General features: G+C 43.1%; 2 protein-coding genes and 2 long non-coding RNA genes across 9 annotated transcripts in view; 2 read left to right on the forward strand and 2 right to left on the reverse strand.

Annotated features, from left to right (window-relative positions):
- Positions 1-50: 50 nt before the first annotated feature.
- Positions 51-5825, reverse strand: LOC109905552 (serine/arginine-rich splicing factor 7). 4 transcript variants are annotated; one of them, XR_002257283.2, is made up of 9 exons: positions 5555-5775; positions 4779-5010; positions 4391-4573; positions 3856-3936; positions 3720-3761; positions 3464-3508; positions 3256-3348; positions 2068-2742; positions 51-938 (listed from the first exon to the last, which is right to left on the reverse strand). XR_002257283.2 is itself a non-coding variant. In XM_031790614.1 (8 exons), exons 2-8 carry the CDS (start codon positions 5000-5002, stop codon positions 887-889), a joined length of 720 nt encoding a protein of 239 aa, XP_031646474.1. In that variant the 5' UTR covers positions 5003-5010; positions 5704-5825; the 3' UTR covers positions 51-886. The 4 variants fall into 4 exon arrangements, 3 of the variants coding, with proteins under 3 accessions (XP_031646474.1, XP_031646475.1, XP_020358572.1); XM_031790614.1 differs by lacking the exon at positions 2068-2742 and having other exon boundaries at positions 5704-5825; XM_031790615.1 differs by having other exon boundaries at positions 51-2742.
- LOC116353629 (uncharacterized) lies at positions 2665-16735 on the forward strand. 2 transcript variants are annotated; one of them, XR_004203129.1, is made up of 2 exons: positions 2665-2770; positions 15973-16735. It is a non-coding gene; the product is annotated as an uncharacterized LOC116353629 (long non-coding RNA). The 2 variants fall into 2 exon arrangements; XR_004203128.1 differs by lacking the exon at positions 2665-2770 and adding an exon at positions 5006-5258.
- Positions 15138-20984, reverse strand: part of LOC109905551 (sodium/calcium exchanger 2-like) — a 101130-nt gene continuing 95283 nt past the window's right edge. Inside the window, exon 13 of the mRNA XM_020502982.2 lies at positions 15138-16342. Coding sequence (XP_020358571.1) covers positions 15966-16342 — 377 coding nt within the window. The 3' untranslated portion in view covers positions 15138-15965. The remainder of the gene's footprint in view (positions 16343-20984) is intronic.
- Positions 17064-20860, forward strand: LOC109905554 (uncharacterized). 2 transcript variants are annotated; one of them, XR_004203126.1, is made up of 7 exons: positions 17064-18244; positions 18347-18526; positions 18732-19066; positions 19187-19416; positions 19592-19860; positions 20025-20161; positions 20267-20860. It is a non-coding gene; the product is annotated as an uncharacterized LOC109905554 (long non-coding RNA). The 2 variants fall into 2 exon arrangements; XR_002257284.2 differs by having other exon boundaries at positions 19205-19416.

Below are 20984 nucleotides of genomic sequence, written 5' to 3' on the forward strand. Positions count from 1 at the left end.
ATCAACCCACTACTACTGTATTGAGCACTTATCTGTAAAAATAAAGTAAACCAGATTAACCATTTTATTTCGACAGTCAATACAATTTCAGTTCAGGTGAGTGATCTAGGTAGTTACATCTTTTTGATAATGGATTGTAATTAATAAGGTTGAAAGGAGAGCCAAGATGCCATGCACCAGGCAATGCATCTCAATGCAGTTCCTGGTTCAAATCCAGGCTGTATCACATCAGGCCATGATTGGGAGTCCCATCTTGACAATGGGCTATAAGTAAATAACCATGAATGACGGTGTTGGCCACATGTCAACAAATCTTCCAAACGTGATAAGGTGGGGCATATGTTTGAAAATGAAAGCAAATTGACTGCAAACCATTGTAGATGGGAAGTATATCATGTAATGTCCCTTTTCACGATAAAACATCTCCATGTAAGACACATTCTGTATATGTTCTCAACGTGTAAAACAAAAACACTGAATTAACGTGTCAAGATTTATTCCAAAATCTGCTACTGTCATAAGCCAGGGAAAGCAAAACTTCAAGTACATCTGTTACAGCTCTTGAACACAATGCCACACTGAATATAGTATAGGAAATAAGAACAAATACAAAGTTCTGGTTCACAAATCCCACTTCTGAAATTAGATATTTGAACTGTTTTGCTAAATTTAAAAAAAATTGGACATATGGGAGAGACATTTTAGGAATGTGACATCATGTAAGGCATGCAGGGTTAGATATAAAGCTAATCCTGTAGAGTAATTACACAGCATCAGAAAAGGAAGGGGTAGATTCTAATCAATGCAGGGAACAATGACAAAACAAATAGCTGCAAGGCTAAAGCCAGTTGGTTGGAGGGGGATGGGGACGAGTTTAGTCTTCAAATCAATCTTCGCCTGGGGTGGGGCTCTTTTTCTGGCTTGGAGATCTGGAACGACTGAAACAGACAGAGAGAGGTGTAAGTACAGGGCAGACACAGCATGTCCACTCAATAACTAGCCCGGCACCCATCTTGTCCCAGCATGTCCTCTCCATAACTAGCCCGGCACCCATCTTGTCCCAGCATGTCCTCTCCATAACTAGCCCGGCACCCATCTTGTCCCAGCATGTTCACTCAATAACTAGCCCGGCACCCATCTTGTCCCAGCATGTTCACTCAATAACTAGCCCGGCACCCATCTTGTCCCAGCATGTCCTCTCCATAACTAGCCCGGCACCCATCTTGTCCCAGCATGTTCACTCAATAACTAGCCCGGCACCCATCTTGTCCCAGCATGTCCTCTCAATAACTAACCCGGCACCCATCTCAGAACCAATCACAGCTCCAACACTGCTGGCCCATAATGAACTCTGTCCCACTACAACCAGTTTGCCTTGGTCAAGTCACTTTCATACTTTATAAATACAACACATTACAGCTTCATTGGATATCCCCAACTTCCACGAATGATATAACATGTAGGGAGAACCCTAATTAATTTAGCATAATTAAGCCAACAAGTGAAAGTTCCAGAGGTCAAGTAAATGGAGGAGCTGGGTGTTGAGAGACTAGGATGTTTTAAAGGGGGTTTGAGGTGCTCAAATACTCCCTTGCATTTTCACACAAATAGACAAAAGACCAGAACTTTACGAATGGCACCCAAAACAAATACTGACCATATAAATGGCAAAAGACTTGCCTTTTGCAAGCCCAAGTCTTTAGAATCCTACCTTGATATGATAAACTATGTGCAGACAGTTACTTAAAACCAAAGGGAACAGCGCAAACATTCAAATAGGTTGACCTAATATACAGTAGAAGGACAAGCCACCATCAAGGTAAGTAAATCAGCTACATGCTCCCTACAAAATAAAACACTATCACTACACCCAGGATAATATGTAATGTATTCCAAATACTTAACACTCATACACCCACCCAGACAGAAACACACACACATACACCTGTGGATTCTGACAGTGCATGCTCTGTATAGTTGAATGTTAGTGTACAGTATGTTAGGGAGTATCAGAATATACGTCTGCGTTCTGATCATGAATGACATTGACTCTTGGGTTTTCGTTACCTTTGGAGACAGTGGCAGAAACAACATGTACAGAGAAGCGACGGATGCTAGAACTCGAAGACACACTCGGAGGGTCTTGAAGTCTGATCTCTCGTCAGCTCTCCTTTCTCACCCTCTCAGAAGCTAAGCAAGAGGCCGGGCTCTGTAGGGAGGGGGCCTTAACTGGTCGACTGAACTCGGCTCAGCGTTCAGGTCTGTGGTGCGTGGGTTCTGGGAGGGAGTGGGGTGGGTGGAACAACTGTGTGTGCGCGCGTAGGATGGATGTGTCTCGTCAAAACGTGCGTCGGACGACCTCTTTAACCAGCGTGGTGTAGGCTGATTTCTTGTCAGCCCTTGTCACCCTCCGGGAGGACGTTAACACCGCAAGGGATGACCCTGGTAAGTGCTTGTGCAGTCAGTCGACTCCCCACACTCTCTCTTTAAAAAAAGGCCTGATGCGATTGGTCACTGGAGTCTGATCACGACAGATTTCTCTTTTGGGTTTTTGAGGTTCTCTCGCCCTCTGAAGCTAATCAAATTGAGGCTGGATCTGAGGGAGAAGAGAAAAGAGAAGAGCCCCGCTCCCCCCAGCCGTCACCCAAACAGCCCCTCTGTCTCGGAGTATAGGCTCATCAGCTCTGTGTGCGACTCTCTGAAGCTAATCAAGGTCTGGCCTGGTCATTCTAGGAGAGGGACCTCCAAGAGAAAAGAACATTAAAATCAGGTATTTGTAAAAGATAAAGAGGGGGGGGGGTTTGGGGGTGGGGCAGTGTTCCTCACTCTAGCTTGGGGTGCGTTAGAGTCCCTGACTATTTATTTTCACTCCCCATCCCTGGCCCCATCTCCTGCAGCAGCCATCTCTCTGATGAGTTGTCGCTCTGTGCGTTCTGGAAGGTCGACTCAGCAGACTTCGGGTGGAGGCTGGTCTGAGGTTGAGGGGGCAGCTACCCACGACTTACCTGATCACACCTAGCCCTGTCTAACAGATGGCAGTATACTTAAGCTGAGTGAATGTGTGGACTCATCTTTGAAAAATGTGATTTTATGATTTAAATAGGTGGGGGGAGAAGGGAGGCTTCCAGCACATTTTCAAAACAATATTCCAAATTAAGTATAATTAGCAGTATTGTACAATATGGGCTAAGTCATGGCATTTACACAGTGCAGTAACAGCTTTGAAGGTATGAGTTGACAAGGAAGAAATCTTACCTATTCCTCTTATGGCTGGGAGAGCGGGATCTGGAGCGAGAGCGAGACGCAGAACGCCCTCTGGCCCGGGACCCTGACCGAGAACGGGAACGACTGCAACACAAAAAAACATGGGGGCTCAAGCGCTGGCACCAACCTAGATGGGATCAAGAGACAGGTCAGCTTTCAAAGGAAAGTATTGTGCAACTGTTATTCCAAAATGGCTTACCTCCTAACAGAGGTCCTGGACTTTGACCGCACAGGGGAACCAGACCTATTATGGAAGGGTGAAGTGTTTCAAGAAAATTACATGTTTTGAAGCCAATAGATAAATTAAAACAATCATATGAATACATTTGCAGGAACAAAAGGGATGATCAAACAGGTTTGCCCAGAATGCAAATGAAACTATACTTCCTATGAAACCAAGAAAAAAGAAAAAAAAGAAACGTCATCAGCATGCAAAATTACCCGTAGACTCTTACCTCTTCCTACGTTTGGGATAAGATGGGGAGCGGTGCCTGCTGCTGTTTTGTAGAAGAGAGACCAGTATCAGCACAGGGAGAGGTTTGAATGACAGTAGAAAAGCAGGAGGTAGGAGGAGAAACCCTGTTGACTTACCGGTCATTGCTGCGGGAGCGGGATCGATAGCGGCTGCCACGTGACCTGGAGACGGAACGAGACCGGGTGCGAGAGCGTGATCTGGAATACAAGAAACAGGCTTTGAGGTCTCTAATAGGGGGTTTTTCTGAGAAAGGTTGGTCGGGAGTTATGAGAATACATCTTATAACCACACACTATTTCTACTTAATTTGGATTGGAGGACGATTTGGGTCACAGGAGGACAGTCAATTTCTCATTTGGGTCTCGAGCTGAAAAGGTTTAAGAACCCCTGCTCTAATATGTAACCACAGTAGTGAAACAAAGAGGACAGCATTGCCCCTCAGCAGTAGAGATTAATCCAACCAGGTCAGCAAATTGTCTGTGTGTCATAGTTTTTTTTGACATAATACAGTTCCATTTTTCTCACACCAAATGATACTTTGAAGTAATAAGAACAATGTTGCATAAGGGGAAAACTACATCACCTGCCTTATGCAGAATTATGACTGCTACTGGCAGTATATCAGAAGCAGACATTGGGCAAGTAGAATACCTGCTCCGACGACCTCCTCCCCTCTTGCTGAAACGGTAGCAGTCGTAGGCATAGTGGCCCCTGTCCCCACACTGGTAGCAGCGGTCTTGAGGGTCAAAGTGGCGGCGGCTGGGGCGGCCATGTTTGGTCTTCCGTGACATGCCAGTGGACAGCTCCACACGGATCCGAGAGCCGCACAGCACCCTGAGGTAGGGAAAGAGGGCAGAGTTTAGTGATAACAGGGTAAGAAAGAAAATATTGTGTAATACTGGACAAAGTCTGCAAGAGTAATGCCTGAATCACAATTAATATCCCAAAACTGAAAACACCACTTCAACCAAAATATATATAAACTGATGTGACAACATTATGGGCTGTGAAATGTGCAGATAAATATAAAGTTACTCACTTTCCATCCATGCCTTTAACTGCGTCCTCTGCATCACGGGCATCCTCATACTCCACAAATGCGAAACCTGGGGGGTTCCTGGCCACCCAAACCGTGCGTAAAGGGCCATAGTAACTGAACGCCCGCTCTAGCTCACCCTTGGCAGCACCGTTGCCTAAGTCGCCAACATAGACCTTGCAATCGGTGTTACGAGAAGAGCTGCGAGAAGACGAGTGGTATGACATCTCCCCACCTGGAGGAAAGAGGGAGACACCGTGAACCAGCTAACTAGCTAAAGTTGGTTGAAAAGTATACATAGGAAAATTGAGCTGTGCTTGAGAGTATGAATCTAGCTACTAATATAAATAACCTAGCTGGCTAACGTTAGCTATAAATACAAGCAAGAAAACGAGCTAGCCAGGGGTGTATTCATTACGGAATCCGTTTAAGAACCAAACGGAAGCTAACAGCTAAACGAGAATTCATATTGGACAAATTCAGGTAGGTCCCGCCCCGTTTCGTACAATTGGCTTCCGTTTACGAAACGTTTTGCAACAGAATCGGCGTAATGAATATGCACCATTTCTGCACTCGCTGTTTTAGTTAAATATTGGTAGACGACAATAGCCCGTTGCTCACTATCTCACTGACAATGCTTCTTCCTTATTATACTGTGTTGCTAACAATTTTATCGCTAGTGCCATACTCAAATTAACCCGAGACAATGTAGCTAGCTAGCTAGAAACAACGTTATCCAACTAGCTTGCTCAAGTAAACAATGGCGTCCGTGCGATTACCTTTATCCCCAAACAGTTTCGCGATTAATTTATCAGTGTCCGCTCAATTTACAGAAATAAAACATGGGCGAAACGTATTCAATCTTAAAGTATTTCTAATTTGGATTACTTATTTTACTGGATTTCAAATTCTTCACTAGGCAACAAACCTATTCACTGTTCTGTCAGACTACCCGTGCAAGAATGCACTTGCGCAGTAACGTGCCCCGCTACAGTGAGGTCATGTGTTTCTCTTCACATTGGTTATTATCGGCCTTGGCAACTGACCATCCCCTTGCCCCCAATCTTCCATACAGATTTGAGAGAAGTCTTAATTTTATACCTACAATCTCCATATATTGAATTATTTTTGAGATTGAGATATACTGAACAAAAAAATGTAAAGTGTTTCATGAGCTGTTATAAAATATCCCAGAAATGTTCCATATGCATACAAAGCTTATTTGTCTCAAATTTTGAGCACAAATTTGTTTACATCCTGTTCGTGAGCATTTCTATTTAACAAGAGAATCCACCTACCTGACAGGTGTGGCATATCAAGAAGCTTATTAAACAGCATGATCATTAGACAGGTGAACCTTGTGCTGGTGACAGTAAAAGACCACTCTAAAATGTGGAGTTTTGTCACACAACACAATGCTACAGCCATCGCTTACTTGACCCCTGGAACTTTGACTTGTTGGTTTAATTATGAAAAATTAATTAGGGTTCTCCCTACATGTTATATCATTCGTGGAAGTTGGCGATATCCAATGGAGCGTGCAATTGGAATGCTGACGGCAAGAATGTCCACCAGAGCTGTTCCTAGAGAATTTAATGTTCATTTCTCTACCATAAGCCATCTCCAAAGACATTTTAGAGAATTTGTATGTCCATCTTGGCCCCCGGGACCGACACATCCAGCTTCTTCACCTGTCTGAGACTAGCCACCTGGACAGCTGATGAAACTGGGTTTTCACAATGGAAGAGTTTCTGCACAAACTGTCAGAAACCATCTCAGGGAATCTCATCTTTTAATTTAACTAAGCAAGACAAGTTAAGAATAAATTCTTATTTACAATGATGGCCTACCCTGGCCAAACCCAGACGACGCTGGGTCAATTGTGCGCCGCCCTATGGGACTCCCAATCACGGCCAGTTGTGATACAGCCTGGAATCAAACCAGGGTCTGTAGTGATGCCTCTAGCACTGAGATGCAGTGCTAGAGGCCACTCGGGAGCCCTCATCTGTGCTCATCGTTCTCACTAGGGCCTTGACCTGACAGAAGTTCGGCATCGTAACCAACTTCAGTGGGTAAATGCTCACCTTCGATGGCCACTGGCACGCTGTAGAAGTGTGCTCTAAACGGGATGAATCCCGGTTTCAACTGTACCAGCAGATGGCAGACAGCGTGTATGGCGTCTTGTGGGCGAGTGGTTTGCTGATGTCAATGTTGTGAACAGAGTGCCCCATGGTGGCGGTGGGGTTATGGTATGGCCAGGCATAAGTTATAGACAATGAACACAATTGCATTTTATTGATGGCAATTGAAATGCACAGAGATGCTGTGACAAGATTCTGAGGCCCATTATCACCTCAGGTTTCAGCATGATAATTCACTGCCCTATGTTGCAAGGATCTGTACAAATGGAAGCTGGAAGGTGAAAATGTCCCAGTTCTCCCTTGGTCTGCATACTCATCAGATATATCATCCTTTGAAAATGTTTGGGATGCTCTGGATCGACGTGTACGACCACATGGTCCAGTTCCCACCAATACCCAGCAACTGAGCACAGCCATTGAAGAGGGGTGTGACAACATTCCAAAGGCCACAATCAACAGCCTAATCAACTCTTTGAGAAGGAGATGGGTCGCGCTACATGAGGCAAATAGGTCAAACCAGATACTGACTGGTTTTCTGATCCATGCCTCTACCTTTTTAAAAAAGGTATGTGACCAACAGATGCTTATCTGTATTCCCGGTCATGTGAAACCCATAGATTAGGGCTTAATGAATTGTTTTCAATTGACTCATTTCCTTATTTGAACTGTAACTCAGTAAAATCTTAGAAATTGTTGCATGTTGCATTTTTATTTTTGTTCATTGTAAAAGGAGAGAAAGTCTTGAATGGCAGCCTACTCAATGACTTGTAATGTAAGTTGTTGTCAATGTCTGTCACTTGCGTTCAAGTTCTCATATAAAAAAGGATTACACAGACACAGTAAGCATTGAAAATAAATCAACTATATTCAATAAGGTCAACTTGAGTTGATTACATCTTTGTTTTTTCTAAACACATTACACCTCATGCCATAGTTTTCCTTTGTTTTTAACTACATAAAAAAAATTCATATCATTTTCAAATAACTTATTACAGTATTGAATGAATGTAAATATCACATATCTTCTTCAAGTCAGTCACTATTCCATACAAATGTCAGTCAGAGAGAAAGGTTCACAGATCAAACTGCACAAAGAACACATTGAAGAGCACGACCTGGGGTGGATCACCCCAATACAGAAAGTTGAGGGGCACTAACAGACACAGATATATCATACTCAAACAAACTGACAACCAAATTATCAGAGGTGTTCAGACATAGACAGGAAAAGTCAGGCTTTCTTTTCACAGCTTTTGTAGCTGGTGAATAAATAAGTAGACTGTAGACACGTAATCAAAAAATGACAATTCACCTGCTGCTAGACCAAGTCGACATTGCTCAGTTTGTTGCAAGCGTGAGCAGACCACACAAGCAGCCACCCAGGACAAGAAGATAAACTATTTTGGGATAACTCGATCCAAATGTAAACCTAGACGTCCATAAGAGACCATGCTAACACACAAGGGGTTCATGCATTTGCAGATAGGATGACATTTACTGCACACACATAAAACATCTGGGAGTGATATCTCATCTACAGCAATGGCAAAAGCCAGACAGTTAACTAGAAGTCATTAAAAAAACGGAACATTGTAGACAGTTCTATTCAGGAAAAGGCATATCATAACCAACCCAATGAATGTAAATGGCATTCTATATATCACAACGCTGAACAAACTGACAAGATACTTGCGATGTCCATTTCGATTTTTATGTAAACATGCTAATCTCACTTGATAGTCTTCAAGTTAATTAATTAAATATACAGTACCAGTCAAAAGTTTGGACACACCTACTCATTCAAGATTTTTTCTTTATTTTTCCTATTTTATACATTATAGAATAATCGTAAAGACATCAAAACTACGAAATAACACATATAGAATCATGTAACAAAAAAAAGTGTTTAACAAATCAAAATATAGTTTTAGATTTGAGATTCTTCAAAGTAGCCACCCTTTGCCTTGATTACAGCTTTGCACACTCTTGGCATTCTCTCAACCAGATTCACCTGGAATGCTTTTCCAACAGTCTTGAAGGAGTTCCTACATATGCCGGGCACTTGTTGGCTGCTTTTCCTTCACTCTGCGGTCCAACTCATTGTTGGACCGAGGTTGGATGACTGTGGAAGCCAGGTCATCTGATGCAACACTCCCTCACTCTCCTTCTTGGTCAAATAGCCCTTACACAGCCTGGAGGTGTGTTGGGTCATTGTCCTGTTGAAAACAAATGATGGGATGGCGTATCGCTGCAGAATGCTTTGGTAGCCATGCTGGTTAAGTGTGCCTTGAATTCTAAATAAATCACTGACAGTGTCACCAGAAAATCACCATCACACCTCCTCCTCCATGCTTCATAGTGGGAACCACAAATACGAAGATCATCCGTTCACCTACTCTGTGTCTCAAGAAGACACGGTGGTTGGAACCAAAAATCTCAAATTTGGACTCATCAGACCAAAAGACAGATTTCGACCGGTCTAATGTCCATTGCTCGTGTTTCTTGGCCCAAGCAAGTCTCTTCTTATTGGTGTCCCGTAGTAATTGTTTCTTTGCAGCAATTCGACCATGAAGGCCTAATTCACGCAGTCTCCTCTGAACAGTTGATGTTGAGATGGGTCTGTTACTTGAACACTGTGAAGCAGTGAACTCCAATGAACTTATCCTCTGCAGCAGAGATAACTCTGGGTCTTCCATTCCTGTGGCGGTCCTCATGAGCCAGTTTCATCATAGCGTTTGATGTTTTTTGCGACTGCACTTGAAGAAACTTAAAAAAGTTATTGAAATGTTCCTTATTGACTGACCTGCGTGTCTTAAAGTAATGATGTGCTTATTTGAGCTGTTCTTGCCATAATATGGACTTGGTCTTTTAACAAATAGGGCTATCTTCTGTATACCACCCTTACCCTGTCATAACACAACTGATTGTCTCAAACTCCACAAATGAACAAGGCACACCTGTTAATTGAAATGCATTCCAAGTGACTACCTCATGAAGCTGGTTGAGAGAATGCCAAGAGTGTGCAAAGCTGTCATCAAGACAAAGGGTGGCTACTTTGAAGAATCTCAAATATAAAATATATTTAGATTTGTTTAACACTTTTTTGGTTACTACATGATTCCATATGTGTTATTTCATAGTTTTGATGTCTTCACTACTATTCTACAAATGTAGAAAATAGTAAAAATAAAGAAAACCCCTTGAATGAGTAGGTGTGTCCAAACTTTTGACTGGTACTGTATGTCGGTTGGTAGAGGGTGCAACAAACACTGGAGAAAATAAGTGTTTTACTCCCACTGAGTGAGCTGTTGACTGCTCATCAAGATGAACTCAAAGAAGATTCAGGTTTATATTTTTGCACATTGCAACTACTCTCTTTGAAACATTGTAATGGTTCAAATGGTTTGCTTCAAGGAGCCGTTGAACAATAAAATATCATTAATAAATATAAATAATTTTAATAATCTGGGCAACAGAAATGTGCATGTAGAGTATAAAAACATAAGACACAGTGATTTAGTAGAGAAATAATACATCAGCTAGTGGTACATCAAATGAACAGTTCAAGGGGAAATTTGCCTTCAAATTGGACAATTAGAGAAATATCTAAATGCCTCTTTATCACCTGCCTAAACCATCGGGGCTACATCTGTGGTGCTTCCACCATTACCAATATCATTTGAAAATAGAAAAATGTCACTTCTGGATTTTTTTTAGTTGAAGAAGAGATAAGAAGTTGCTTTTCAAAAGTTGACTAACACTGTTAGTGGGGAAACACTGAGGAGGGCCAAGGTAACTGAAATCTTTGTATGTTATACAAGCATCAACAACCATATTTATACATAACTATTCTTAAGTGTGCATTCCAATTTCATTAAGTTGCTATTTGAATCAGTACATCTGTAGTTGAAGGGGTCAGTTTGTTTACTCACTTTATTTCCAAAATGTCATTACTCATTAATCCACTTTTTGCATTTGTAATATTTAAATGTTAATCATTCTCACTGGTTGTACTCACTGACAACGCTACAGTTCAACTAGAGACTATCCTGAACTCTAAAATAAGTGGGGAAAACTCTCATACGATATAACATCTGTCTCTAGTATTGTTCAGCATATTGACAGAGCCTCACTGCTGTGTTCTATTCTCTCTCCATATCCACCTCAGAACACCTGGCAATACTGAGATAAACACACCTCCATTTTGTGTCAGCCTTGTTGTCCTCTGTTATTATAAATGTTTTCTTAGCGACTCAGTAAGTCAGGCGATTGAGCCACGTGTAAGGACCATGGACAGTAACAGTTCACTGCCCCTCCCCATCTCCCACTATCTTACTTATTGCACTTTCATCTCATTGAGAATGGGGCAGGAGTAACAAAATATTATAAAGTAGAGTCAAATCCAGAGTAAACACAGTATACCTAAGTGGATCTTTCATGAAGATGTTATTTCAGTTTATATGTAATCATACACTACATGACCAAAATTATGTGGACACCTGCTCATCGAAGGTCTCATTCCAAAATCATGGGTATTAATATGGAGTTGGTCCCCCCTTTGCTGCTATAACAGCCTCATATGAAGGCTTTCCACTAGATGTTGGAACATTGCTGCGGAGACCTGATTCCATTTAGCCACAAGAGCATTAGTGTGGTCGGGCACTGACTTAGGCGATTAGGCCTGGCTCGCAGTTGGCGTTCCAATTCATCCCAAAAGGTGGCCAATGGGGTTGAGGTCAGGCTAGTCAAGTTCTTCCACACTGATCTCGACAAAGCATTTCTGTATGGACCTCGCTTTGTGCACGGGGGCATTGTCATGCTGAAACAGGAAAGGGCCTTCCCCAAACTGTTGCCACAAAATTCGAAGCACAGAATCGTCTAGAATGTCATTCTATGCTGTAGAACTAAGATTTCCCTTCACTGGAACTAAGAGGCCTAGCCCAAAACCATGAAAAACATCCCCAGACCATTATTCCTTTTACACCAAACTTTACAGTTGGCACTATGCATTCGAGCAGGTAGCTTTCTCATGACATCCGCCAAACCAGATGGTGAAGCGTGATTCATCACTCCGGAGAATGTGTTTCCACTGCTCCAATGGTGGCGAGCTTTACACCACTCCAGCCGAAGCTTGGCATTGCGCATGGTGAACTTAGGCTTGTGTGCAGCTGCTTGGCCATTGAAACCCATTTCATGAAGTTCCCGACAAAAGGTTATTGCGCTGACATTTCTTCCAGAGGCAGTTTGGAACTCAGTAGTGAGCTTTGCAACCAAGGACAGAATAATTTTTATGAGCTTCAGGACTCGGCAGTCCTGTTCTGTGAGCTTGTGTGGCCATTGTTGCTCCTAGATGTTTCCACTTCACAATAACACCACTTACAGTTGACCGGGGCAGCTCTAGCAGGCCAAACATTGACTTGTTGGAATGGTGGCATCTTATGACGGTGCCACGTTGAAAGTCACTGAGCTCTTCAGTAGTCAGTATTGGCCATTCTACTGCCAATTTTTGTCTATGGAGATTGCATGGCGGTGTGCTCGATTTTATACACCTGTCGGCAACGGGTGTTGCTGAAATAGCCGAAGCCACTAATTTGAAGGGTTGTCCACATACTTTTGTATACACAGTGGGGCAAAAAAGTATGTAGTCAGCCACCAATTGTGCAAGTTCTCCCACTTAAAAAGATGAGAGGCCTGTAATACTTATTTTCCACCATCATTTGCAAATAAATTCATAAAAAATCCTACAATGTGATTTTTCAGGATTTTTTTCTTCTCATTTTGTCTGTCATAGTTGAAGTGTACCTATGATGAAAATTACAGGCCTCTCTCATCTTTTTAAGTGGGAGAACTTGCACAATTGGTGGCTGACTAAATACTTTTTCGCCCCACTGTATAGTGTATATTACCTCTGCCACTTTTCTTAGCTAAGTAGTAGAGATTACTCTGAGTTGCCACTGGTTCCACACATTGCACAAAAATCTATTTGGTTTCGGGCTCCCGCTCCAAGCATACACATACTCAACAAAGTGCAAGACAAGTCAAATTAAACAAAATATTAAATACTAGACTTTAAGGCAATAAATGGGTATGACGCAGAATGACTGTAGCGACGATCTGTAGTTACTGCATAACAGTCAGTACCTGATTAGAACATGATGAGAACCCATGGGTTGAAATGTAATCTCTCCCAGTTTCACTGTTACGCAAACGGAGCGGTTTGGATTTCAAAAGGTAAGAAACCAGAATAACCAGAAGAATAGGAGCATTTGGAACTAACACTGTTGGACAAGTTGGAGTACAGTAAGCCTCACTCCAAAATAAGTTAACTTATATGCCATGGTCTTAGGTACTGATGGTGGCCCAGTGTTGCTGTATTTTGGGCCAATTAGCTGGGGTTGTGTTGGGATATTTCCAGAGCAGCCTTTACTGTTAACAGGTGAGGAGCAGAAGCAGTCTGTATGCTCTTCACAGGTCTGGCTGCAGTCTGGACGTCCTGCTCTATGTGAACCATTCTCCTATGAAATACACACACACTGTATTCTCGTGTCACCACCCATGCATGCATCATTATCATTATTTTTGTCCATGCCGGTGCCGTGCTGTCACTATTATTCTGTCATGCATCTCTACCCACTATTCCACAGCAAAGACTTACAGCCCTCCACACCTAAAAGTTGTTCCGTTATAGCATCACAAACGAGCAACGTTTTTTTCCCCTTCACAAATATTGATAGATTTCGATTGAATGAACAACAATATAGACATCTCGGTACAGAACTCTTCTGGTCCTGAAGTCTTACACAGGTGACCAATATCCTTACATATGATATATTTTGGACCAAACAAACGCTACCCTCAACCTCACCACCCCTCTCTGCTTTTACCTTTACACCCACCAAAGTACAATGACTAGTTACTGTCCACTGAGCAAGCGTGGAGCCAAAGGGATACAGTATATTTGTATATTTGTAAAGTTGACTTTATACCTGTATTCAAGTAACGGATTGTTTTTGAAAAGGATGCGTTAGATAGCGATACACTCTCTTTTAGTATCATATTTCTAGGAGACAAATGTGTCGTTTTGTGCTGTGCTTCAGTGGATAGTAACTTACCCTTGGACAGTAACAAATAATATTTACACCATCAATGTGCCTGCATTGCTAAATCCTCATTTCACTCGTATGGCGGTTGCGAAAGGTCATAAAAATGTACAATGTCTCAAACATGATGGTGATGGAGGACTCTACTGTCTGGAGTGGAATGCAGATCTATGATCTCCACTGTAATATCTGAAGTCCAGTGAGATGTGAACAGTAAGAGCCTCAAGAGCTGGATGTGAGACTTTCTTTATTCAGAGTGACGCCTCCAGAAACTCTGGTCTTCCCTTCATTCAGAAGTCCACAGATGAGGAGGCAAATTTATATTTAATCCCTCTGGATTGCTCTGTTTAACTTCAATGGATGGGACTGTAGTTATGAGAAAGAATGATGTCTCGTTGAGGAGCCATAACTTACACAAGCGATCTCCAAAAGTCATTTTCCTGTCAAGTCGGAGAGTGGTGACTAGTTTCTGAACACCATGCATTATATCTGTTCCCATTGGCCACCCCATTCTACCATATCTGTAGAGAAGTCCCTCTAATAAATACATCTACTCTCCTATAGTATATAAGCATGTATTTACACCAACACCGCATTGAGACCTTGTTTTAATGTCATGCGGAATTCCCACCTCTCTATAGGAAATTATAACTGCAACTTGGGGCTTTCAGTTTTGTTGTCGTTTTACTCAGTATCTCCCGTTGCTAAATGTAAACATTTTACTCATTGATCAACCATTTTCATGGTGCTCCGTCATAGCGACTGAAGATGGACCCATTCCACTACTACGCAGTGGTGTAAAGTAACTAAGTAAAAATACTTTGACTTAAAACTTACTCCAAAAACAAGTTCTGTTCTCTACCTTACTATTTATATTTTTGACAACTTTGACTGGTACTCAACAACATTCCTAAAGAAAATATATAATTTTTTACTTCCATACCTTTTCCCTGACACCCAAAAGTACTCGTTACATTTAGAATGCTCAGGCAGGAGAGCAATATGGTCCAATTCACGCACCTATCAATATAACACATTGTCATCCCTACTGCCTCTGATCTGGCAGACTCACTAAACACAAGTAGTGCGTTTGTAAATGATGTGTACGTTTTGGAGTGTGCCCCTGGCTGTCCATAAAAAATACATTTGTGCGGTCTGGTTTGTTTAATATACGGAATTTGATGTATAGCATTTACTTTTACTCAAGTCTGACAATTGAGTATTTTTTGCACCACTGTACTTTGAGTCTGGTTTGCCTGTGCTGCACCGGTGATAGAGCTATGGCCATCCCTGCAAAACCCATGGCACTCGACCCTGCTTCAGTTAAAGCAGTCTAGCTGGACCCAAAATCATGTTATGCAGCCAGCTGGAATGAATAGAATGCCACTGCAACACTTAGTTTCTACACACCTGTCTGTCACTTTCTCTCTTTCGCTCTTCCTCTTTTCCAACATGCTGGTTTACATTCTGAACATGCTTCCTTCTTTGACATCTCTCCTGTCTTACTTCCTTGACCAATACTTTGTTTTCTCTCCTTCTCTTCCTCGTTTGTCCAGTGAGTGTGTATAACATTTGAGTGTGCAATAGGAGGTTGATGTTAACTGGGTGTCATCCAGGCTCCAGGCCACACACAACCTGTGTGGTGCCCTTGTTACAGTATTGTATATGTGTGTGTTTGTCTTGGTGAGAGACCACATTTGCATTTGTTGGCACATGCATGTAGTTATATGTACAGTTCATATTTCAGTTTGTGTGTATGTGTTTTGTATGCAATTGTGTGTGTATATCTGGTATGTCTATAGATCCCTTAGTTATTAGTGATCCAGTGACAATGAACAGGTCCCAACCTTTGGCCTGGGCCCTGTCCTGTTGTAGATGTGTGTATTATAATAACTATAATGTATATCAGTGTTTTGACTAGTAGCCCTGTCTCTGCTCTCATGTGTCCTCTAAAAGCCCTCTATGTGGCAGTAGGCCTCCAGGCTGGAGAAGAGGACGTAGAGGAACCAGAGGCCCAGGAAGAAGAGGCTGGTGATGATGCGTGCTGTCCGCGGCCCTCCCAGCTCCCCCCCGATAGAGGGCCGCCGGCGGAACAGTAGCACGCCCATGCAGATGAAGGCGAAGCTGGTGAAGAGGGTGACGGAGAAGGCCAGGGAGCCCGGGTCCACGCGGAATTCCTTGCCCTGCACCTTCCAGTAGACGGCCGCCACTGACCACGCCACCCCGATGCCCAGGAACACGTTGACCGCGTTGCTGCCTGTCACATTGCCCACCGACGCGTCAGCGTGCTGGTCCTGCGTAGCCGCCACCTTGCTGGCAAACGTGTCTGAGGAGGGAGGGAGGAGGGTAGGAAGGTTGGGAGAGAACAGAGAGAAGAAAGACAAGTGAAGAAGTGAGAGAGAAGTACCTGTCATCACAGCTTTCAGCATCTTAGTCATACTGTTGTCATAAGTCAACCACAGACAACACTTGTTACCATAAACATATTTCGTTGTGGTCACACAAGGACTTCACTAACTGGCCAAGCTGCAAGGCAGGAAGTTCTGCAATTTCCCAAACCGTAATGCTATTACTGGCAACCTTATACCTAACCCGTCATAAAATGAGGGCTGGTTATGGTATTTAAATGACATTAAGATATACACTGAACAAAAACAGAAACACCACATGTAAAGTGTTGGTCAGATGTTTCATGAAATAAAAGATCCCTAAAATGTTCCATAGACACAAAATCTTATTTCTCTCAAATTTTGTGCACACATTAGTTTACATCCTGTTAATGAGCATTTCTCCTTTGCCAAGATAATCCACCCACCTGACAGTTGTGGCATATCAAGAAGCTGATTAAACAGCATGATCACTACACAGGTGCACCTTATGCTGGGGACAATAAAAGGCCACTTTAAAATGTGCAGTTTTGTCACACAAACCAATGTCACAGATGTTTCATGTTTTGAGGGAGTGCGCGCAATTGGTATACTGACTGCAGGAATGTCCACCACAGCTATTGCCAGAGAATTTAATGTTGATTTCTCTACCATAAACCCTCCAACATCGTTTTAGAGAATTTGGCAGTGTGTCCAACCGGCCTCACAACCGCAGACCCAGTGCTCTACAGTGCAGTATTTCACTTGCATTTGCCCCTAAAAATAGATATGTGCGAACCTAAAAATCATTTTTTACGAGCACAGTGTGCGATTAAAGATTACAACCCATGGTAATCTATGTTTCCCCCGCTGCTAATTGTTTAAAAACTTCAGGTCCCACATTCTACAAGCGGCATGCACCAACCACAGTAGTTTTCTGTGATGACGCAGTCCAGTCAGAGAGAGAGAAAGGTGAACAACACTGGAAAATAGTGTCGGTATAGGCTATAAATTAACGTGCAGACATCGCTAAAAATGAAGCCCATTCAATTTTAATTTAAGCGAAAAAGAGACTAGGAGAAAGAGGAATCCGGCAATGGGGATTCGCAAGGTTCAACTAATGAAGCCTCTTCACAAGGTTGACCTGAGGCGGCTAACGTTAGGGATGCTGAAAACAACATTAGCGACGCTACCGTGACCCCCGCTGTCACTTCAACGTCCACTGTAGCCGGTGGAGGGAGAACATATAGATTCAATGCGAATTGGCTCAAAATGTTCCCATGGCTAGAGTTCGAAAACAACGTCATGTTCTGCAAATAATGTAGAGGGCAGAAACAGGCGGGATCGTCTTTCGTGTCAGGAAACCCGCATCTGAAAAGAGATAGCGTAGCAAAACATTATATCTCGCGGCGGCATATCCAGTGCAGAGATCTGTACCTGTTGAGAGAAACCTTCAGGCACGGTGTCAGCAGCCTTGAGGAGGCAAGTGCTGCTGTCTGAGGAGGAGAAGAGGAGGCAGCTGAAAATAAAGATAAACATCGCATACTTCATTGCGAAAGAAGAACATTTCGTCAAATTTGAGCCGCTTATCAGACTCCACCACAAAAACGGAGTTGACAATCCCACATACGACAATGATGTAAAATGTGCGGAGATGATCGGTCAAATTGCTGACATAATGAAAGAGCCCCTGTCAGCGAATCTGAAAGCCGCGAAGCATCTTGCCTTTCTAATAGACGGAGACACTGATATATATCCAACACCGAATGTGAGATTGTCTACGTACGCTTGTTGGAGGATGGGAATGAAGCCAGTCAATCTCCTGGTCAGCCAACAGACACTTGAGCACTCTCATGCCATTGGTAAATTGTTCCTCTTTATAGGCTTTATTCTTGTGTAAAGTTGAATCATTATTCATAATGGAAATACTTTTGTATAATTGTTTTTTTGTGTTGTCATTCGAGGTGTTCTGGATGCCACCAAGGCCACTTTTCGTGCTGTTTGCCCAGAGGAGGATGGAGGGTCATGGATGAAGAATTGCATCTCCTTTGGGGCAAATGGTGCCTCCATGAACATGGGCCACCGTGGGGGAGTGATTGCCCACCTGCAGAGAGAGGCAGGGGGGCATATAATCCCAATCCACTGTATGCCACATACATTTGTAACTAATAAATTCTCTATGATTTCGTTTTATTTGCTAGCATCGATTGTTAAACAATACTGTGTGTCTGTCTGTGTGCTATGTGCTGGAATGGTAAATACCACATAATTATTGTTTTCTGATGGCACAAGAGACAGGGGGGAAGGAGACGGTGAATTGATTGGAAGATTCTGTTCTGACTTTCACAGACCAGAGCTGGCAATACTGACCATTCAGAAGAAAGAGCCAAAGGTGTATGTCGTGTACGATCTTCTGAATCTGATATGGAAGATGTATCACTTCAGCTGAAAATCCAAACGAGAACTCTATGTTCTTGGGCAAGAGCTCGTCGGTGTGGATATTTGCACACAGTCTAGCGTCAAGGGAACTCGCTGGATCTCCCATGTCCACAGAGCCCTTAGTGTTCCTACAGCATGGACAAGACAAGGACCTTGCCACTGACTAAGGCCAGTACTCCGTTGTTCTGCAGCACATGGAGCACCTGGCCGTAGCATCAACAACAGAAGTTCAAGGGCGGGCAAAGGTCAGTTTTACACAGGAAATGTAATTCCACACTAGTTTTAAAAAATAGGTTCAAGACTCAAATGAACATTCAGAATCAAGTAATTGGCAGGTGACAGTGTATTTATTCACTACTTAACAGATAAAGTGGGAAATGGAGAATGCACTCTTTTGTGTATTCTGCCATTTTCTTTCAGACATGTTTGAGGAGCTAGCCTCACCCTGCAAAGAAATGACCTGATCCTCCCCCAAGCCATGTCAGAGTTGAGGAAGACAGTGACCAGACTGGAAGCACTAAAGCTTATGGCAAAGGCAGGAGGCATGCTGGACAAGATCCAGACCCTGCTTGCTCATGATGAGAGGATATTCCAGGTGTGTTAGGATGAGAGCTTGTTATAATGTCAAATTGATGATTAAGACAGATTCTCAGTGTGAGAATCTATGTATTCGTTGCCCAATAGAACGATTTGAGATAAGGAGGGAAATTTTAATGGGACACAGAAAAATGGCCAGACATTTCATTGTGTGTGTGTTATTTCTGTTAAAGGGAATAACACTGAAGAGGAATCTGAAAGGCTTCACGGACCTCACCCCAATCCCCAGCTGAAGCAGCACATGGAGGCGGCCATCAACATCGGCGTGGATGACCTCAAAGCCAGGTTTGGTAGTTTGCTGAAGGATGAGGGTGTCCAGACCCCAGTGGAGTCTTTGAGTGCTAAACCCTGACACCTGGCCAGAAGACCAGGCCAGCCTTCTCACCTTTGGCGATGATGGTGTGGCAGACCTGATGAGGCATTTCAAGAAGCCTCTAGAGAGGTAAGAATGTATTTATTTATTTGTATTTTACACCCCTTTTTTCTCCCCAATTTCGTGGTATCCAATTGTTAGTAGTTACAGTCTTGTCTCATCGCTGCAACTCCCGTACGGACTCGGGAAATCCGAAACACAACCCAACAAAACCGCACTGCTTCTTCACACAGCGCGCATCCAACCCGGATGCAACATGGCTGCAATCCAGGATGAGTGGCAGGAGCTGAAAATCCTGGTCAGCCACAATTTTAAGGACAAGTCCTACAGTGGCCTGTTGACAAAGGACCCCTACAGGCACAATTACAAGGTAGACTAACAGTCCTGAGTGGTTATGTATGGTATCCTATGGTTGGTTTTGATAAGTTAATGGTAAGAGTTTAAATGAAATTTAAAGTTATCATCTTTTCCCTAGAACATACTGGAGTTGGTGCAGCTTATGCTGGTGCTGCCCATTTCACCCGCCCAGTGTGAGTGAGGCTTCTCTGCGCAGAACCGGATTAAGAATTCGACAAGAAGCTGCCTTGGGTTCTCCACGGCCGAAGACCTGATGAGGATCAGCCTGGAGGGGTCTCCTGTCGAGGAGTTCCATCCCACTCCTGCCGTGGACCGCTGGCTGACCTCCAAGCGTGCCAGACGGCTGACCTCTAAGCGTGCCAGACGGCCAACATACAAAAGCAGCTGGACAACTGATATCCTTTGCGTCTAGTAGGCATGGGTCAATGTGTGATTTTGGTGGTATGTGCTGTTCCACAGATGTGTGTCCCTTAGTACACGCTCACACACGCAGTATAAATATATATGTGATAAATTGTTTGTTAATAAACTCTGTTACATTTTTCACTGTGCTCCTAAATTTCTTTGTGTGCTCCTACACTTTCATTTAGGAGCGCATGTACTCCTTGGGAAAAAAAGATAGCGCAGAGCCCTGGGCAGACCACGTGTATGGTGTCGTGTGGGCGAGTGGTTTTCTGATGTCAACGTTGTGAACAGAGTGCCCCATGGTGGTGGGGTTATGGTATGGCCAGGCAGAAGCTACGGACAATGAACACAATTGCATTTTATCGATGGCAATTTGAATGCACAAAAATACAGTGAGGCTCATGATTTTTTAAAAGGTATCTGTGACCAAC

Source organism: Oncorhynchus kisutch, linkage group LG15, assembly GCF_002021735.2.
Source record: "Oncorhynchus kisutch isolate 150728-3 linkage group LG15, Okis_V2, whole genome shotgun sequence".
NCBI lineage: Eukaryota > Metazoa > Chordata > Actinopteri > Salmoniformes > Salmonidae > Oncorhynchus > Oncorhynchus kisutch.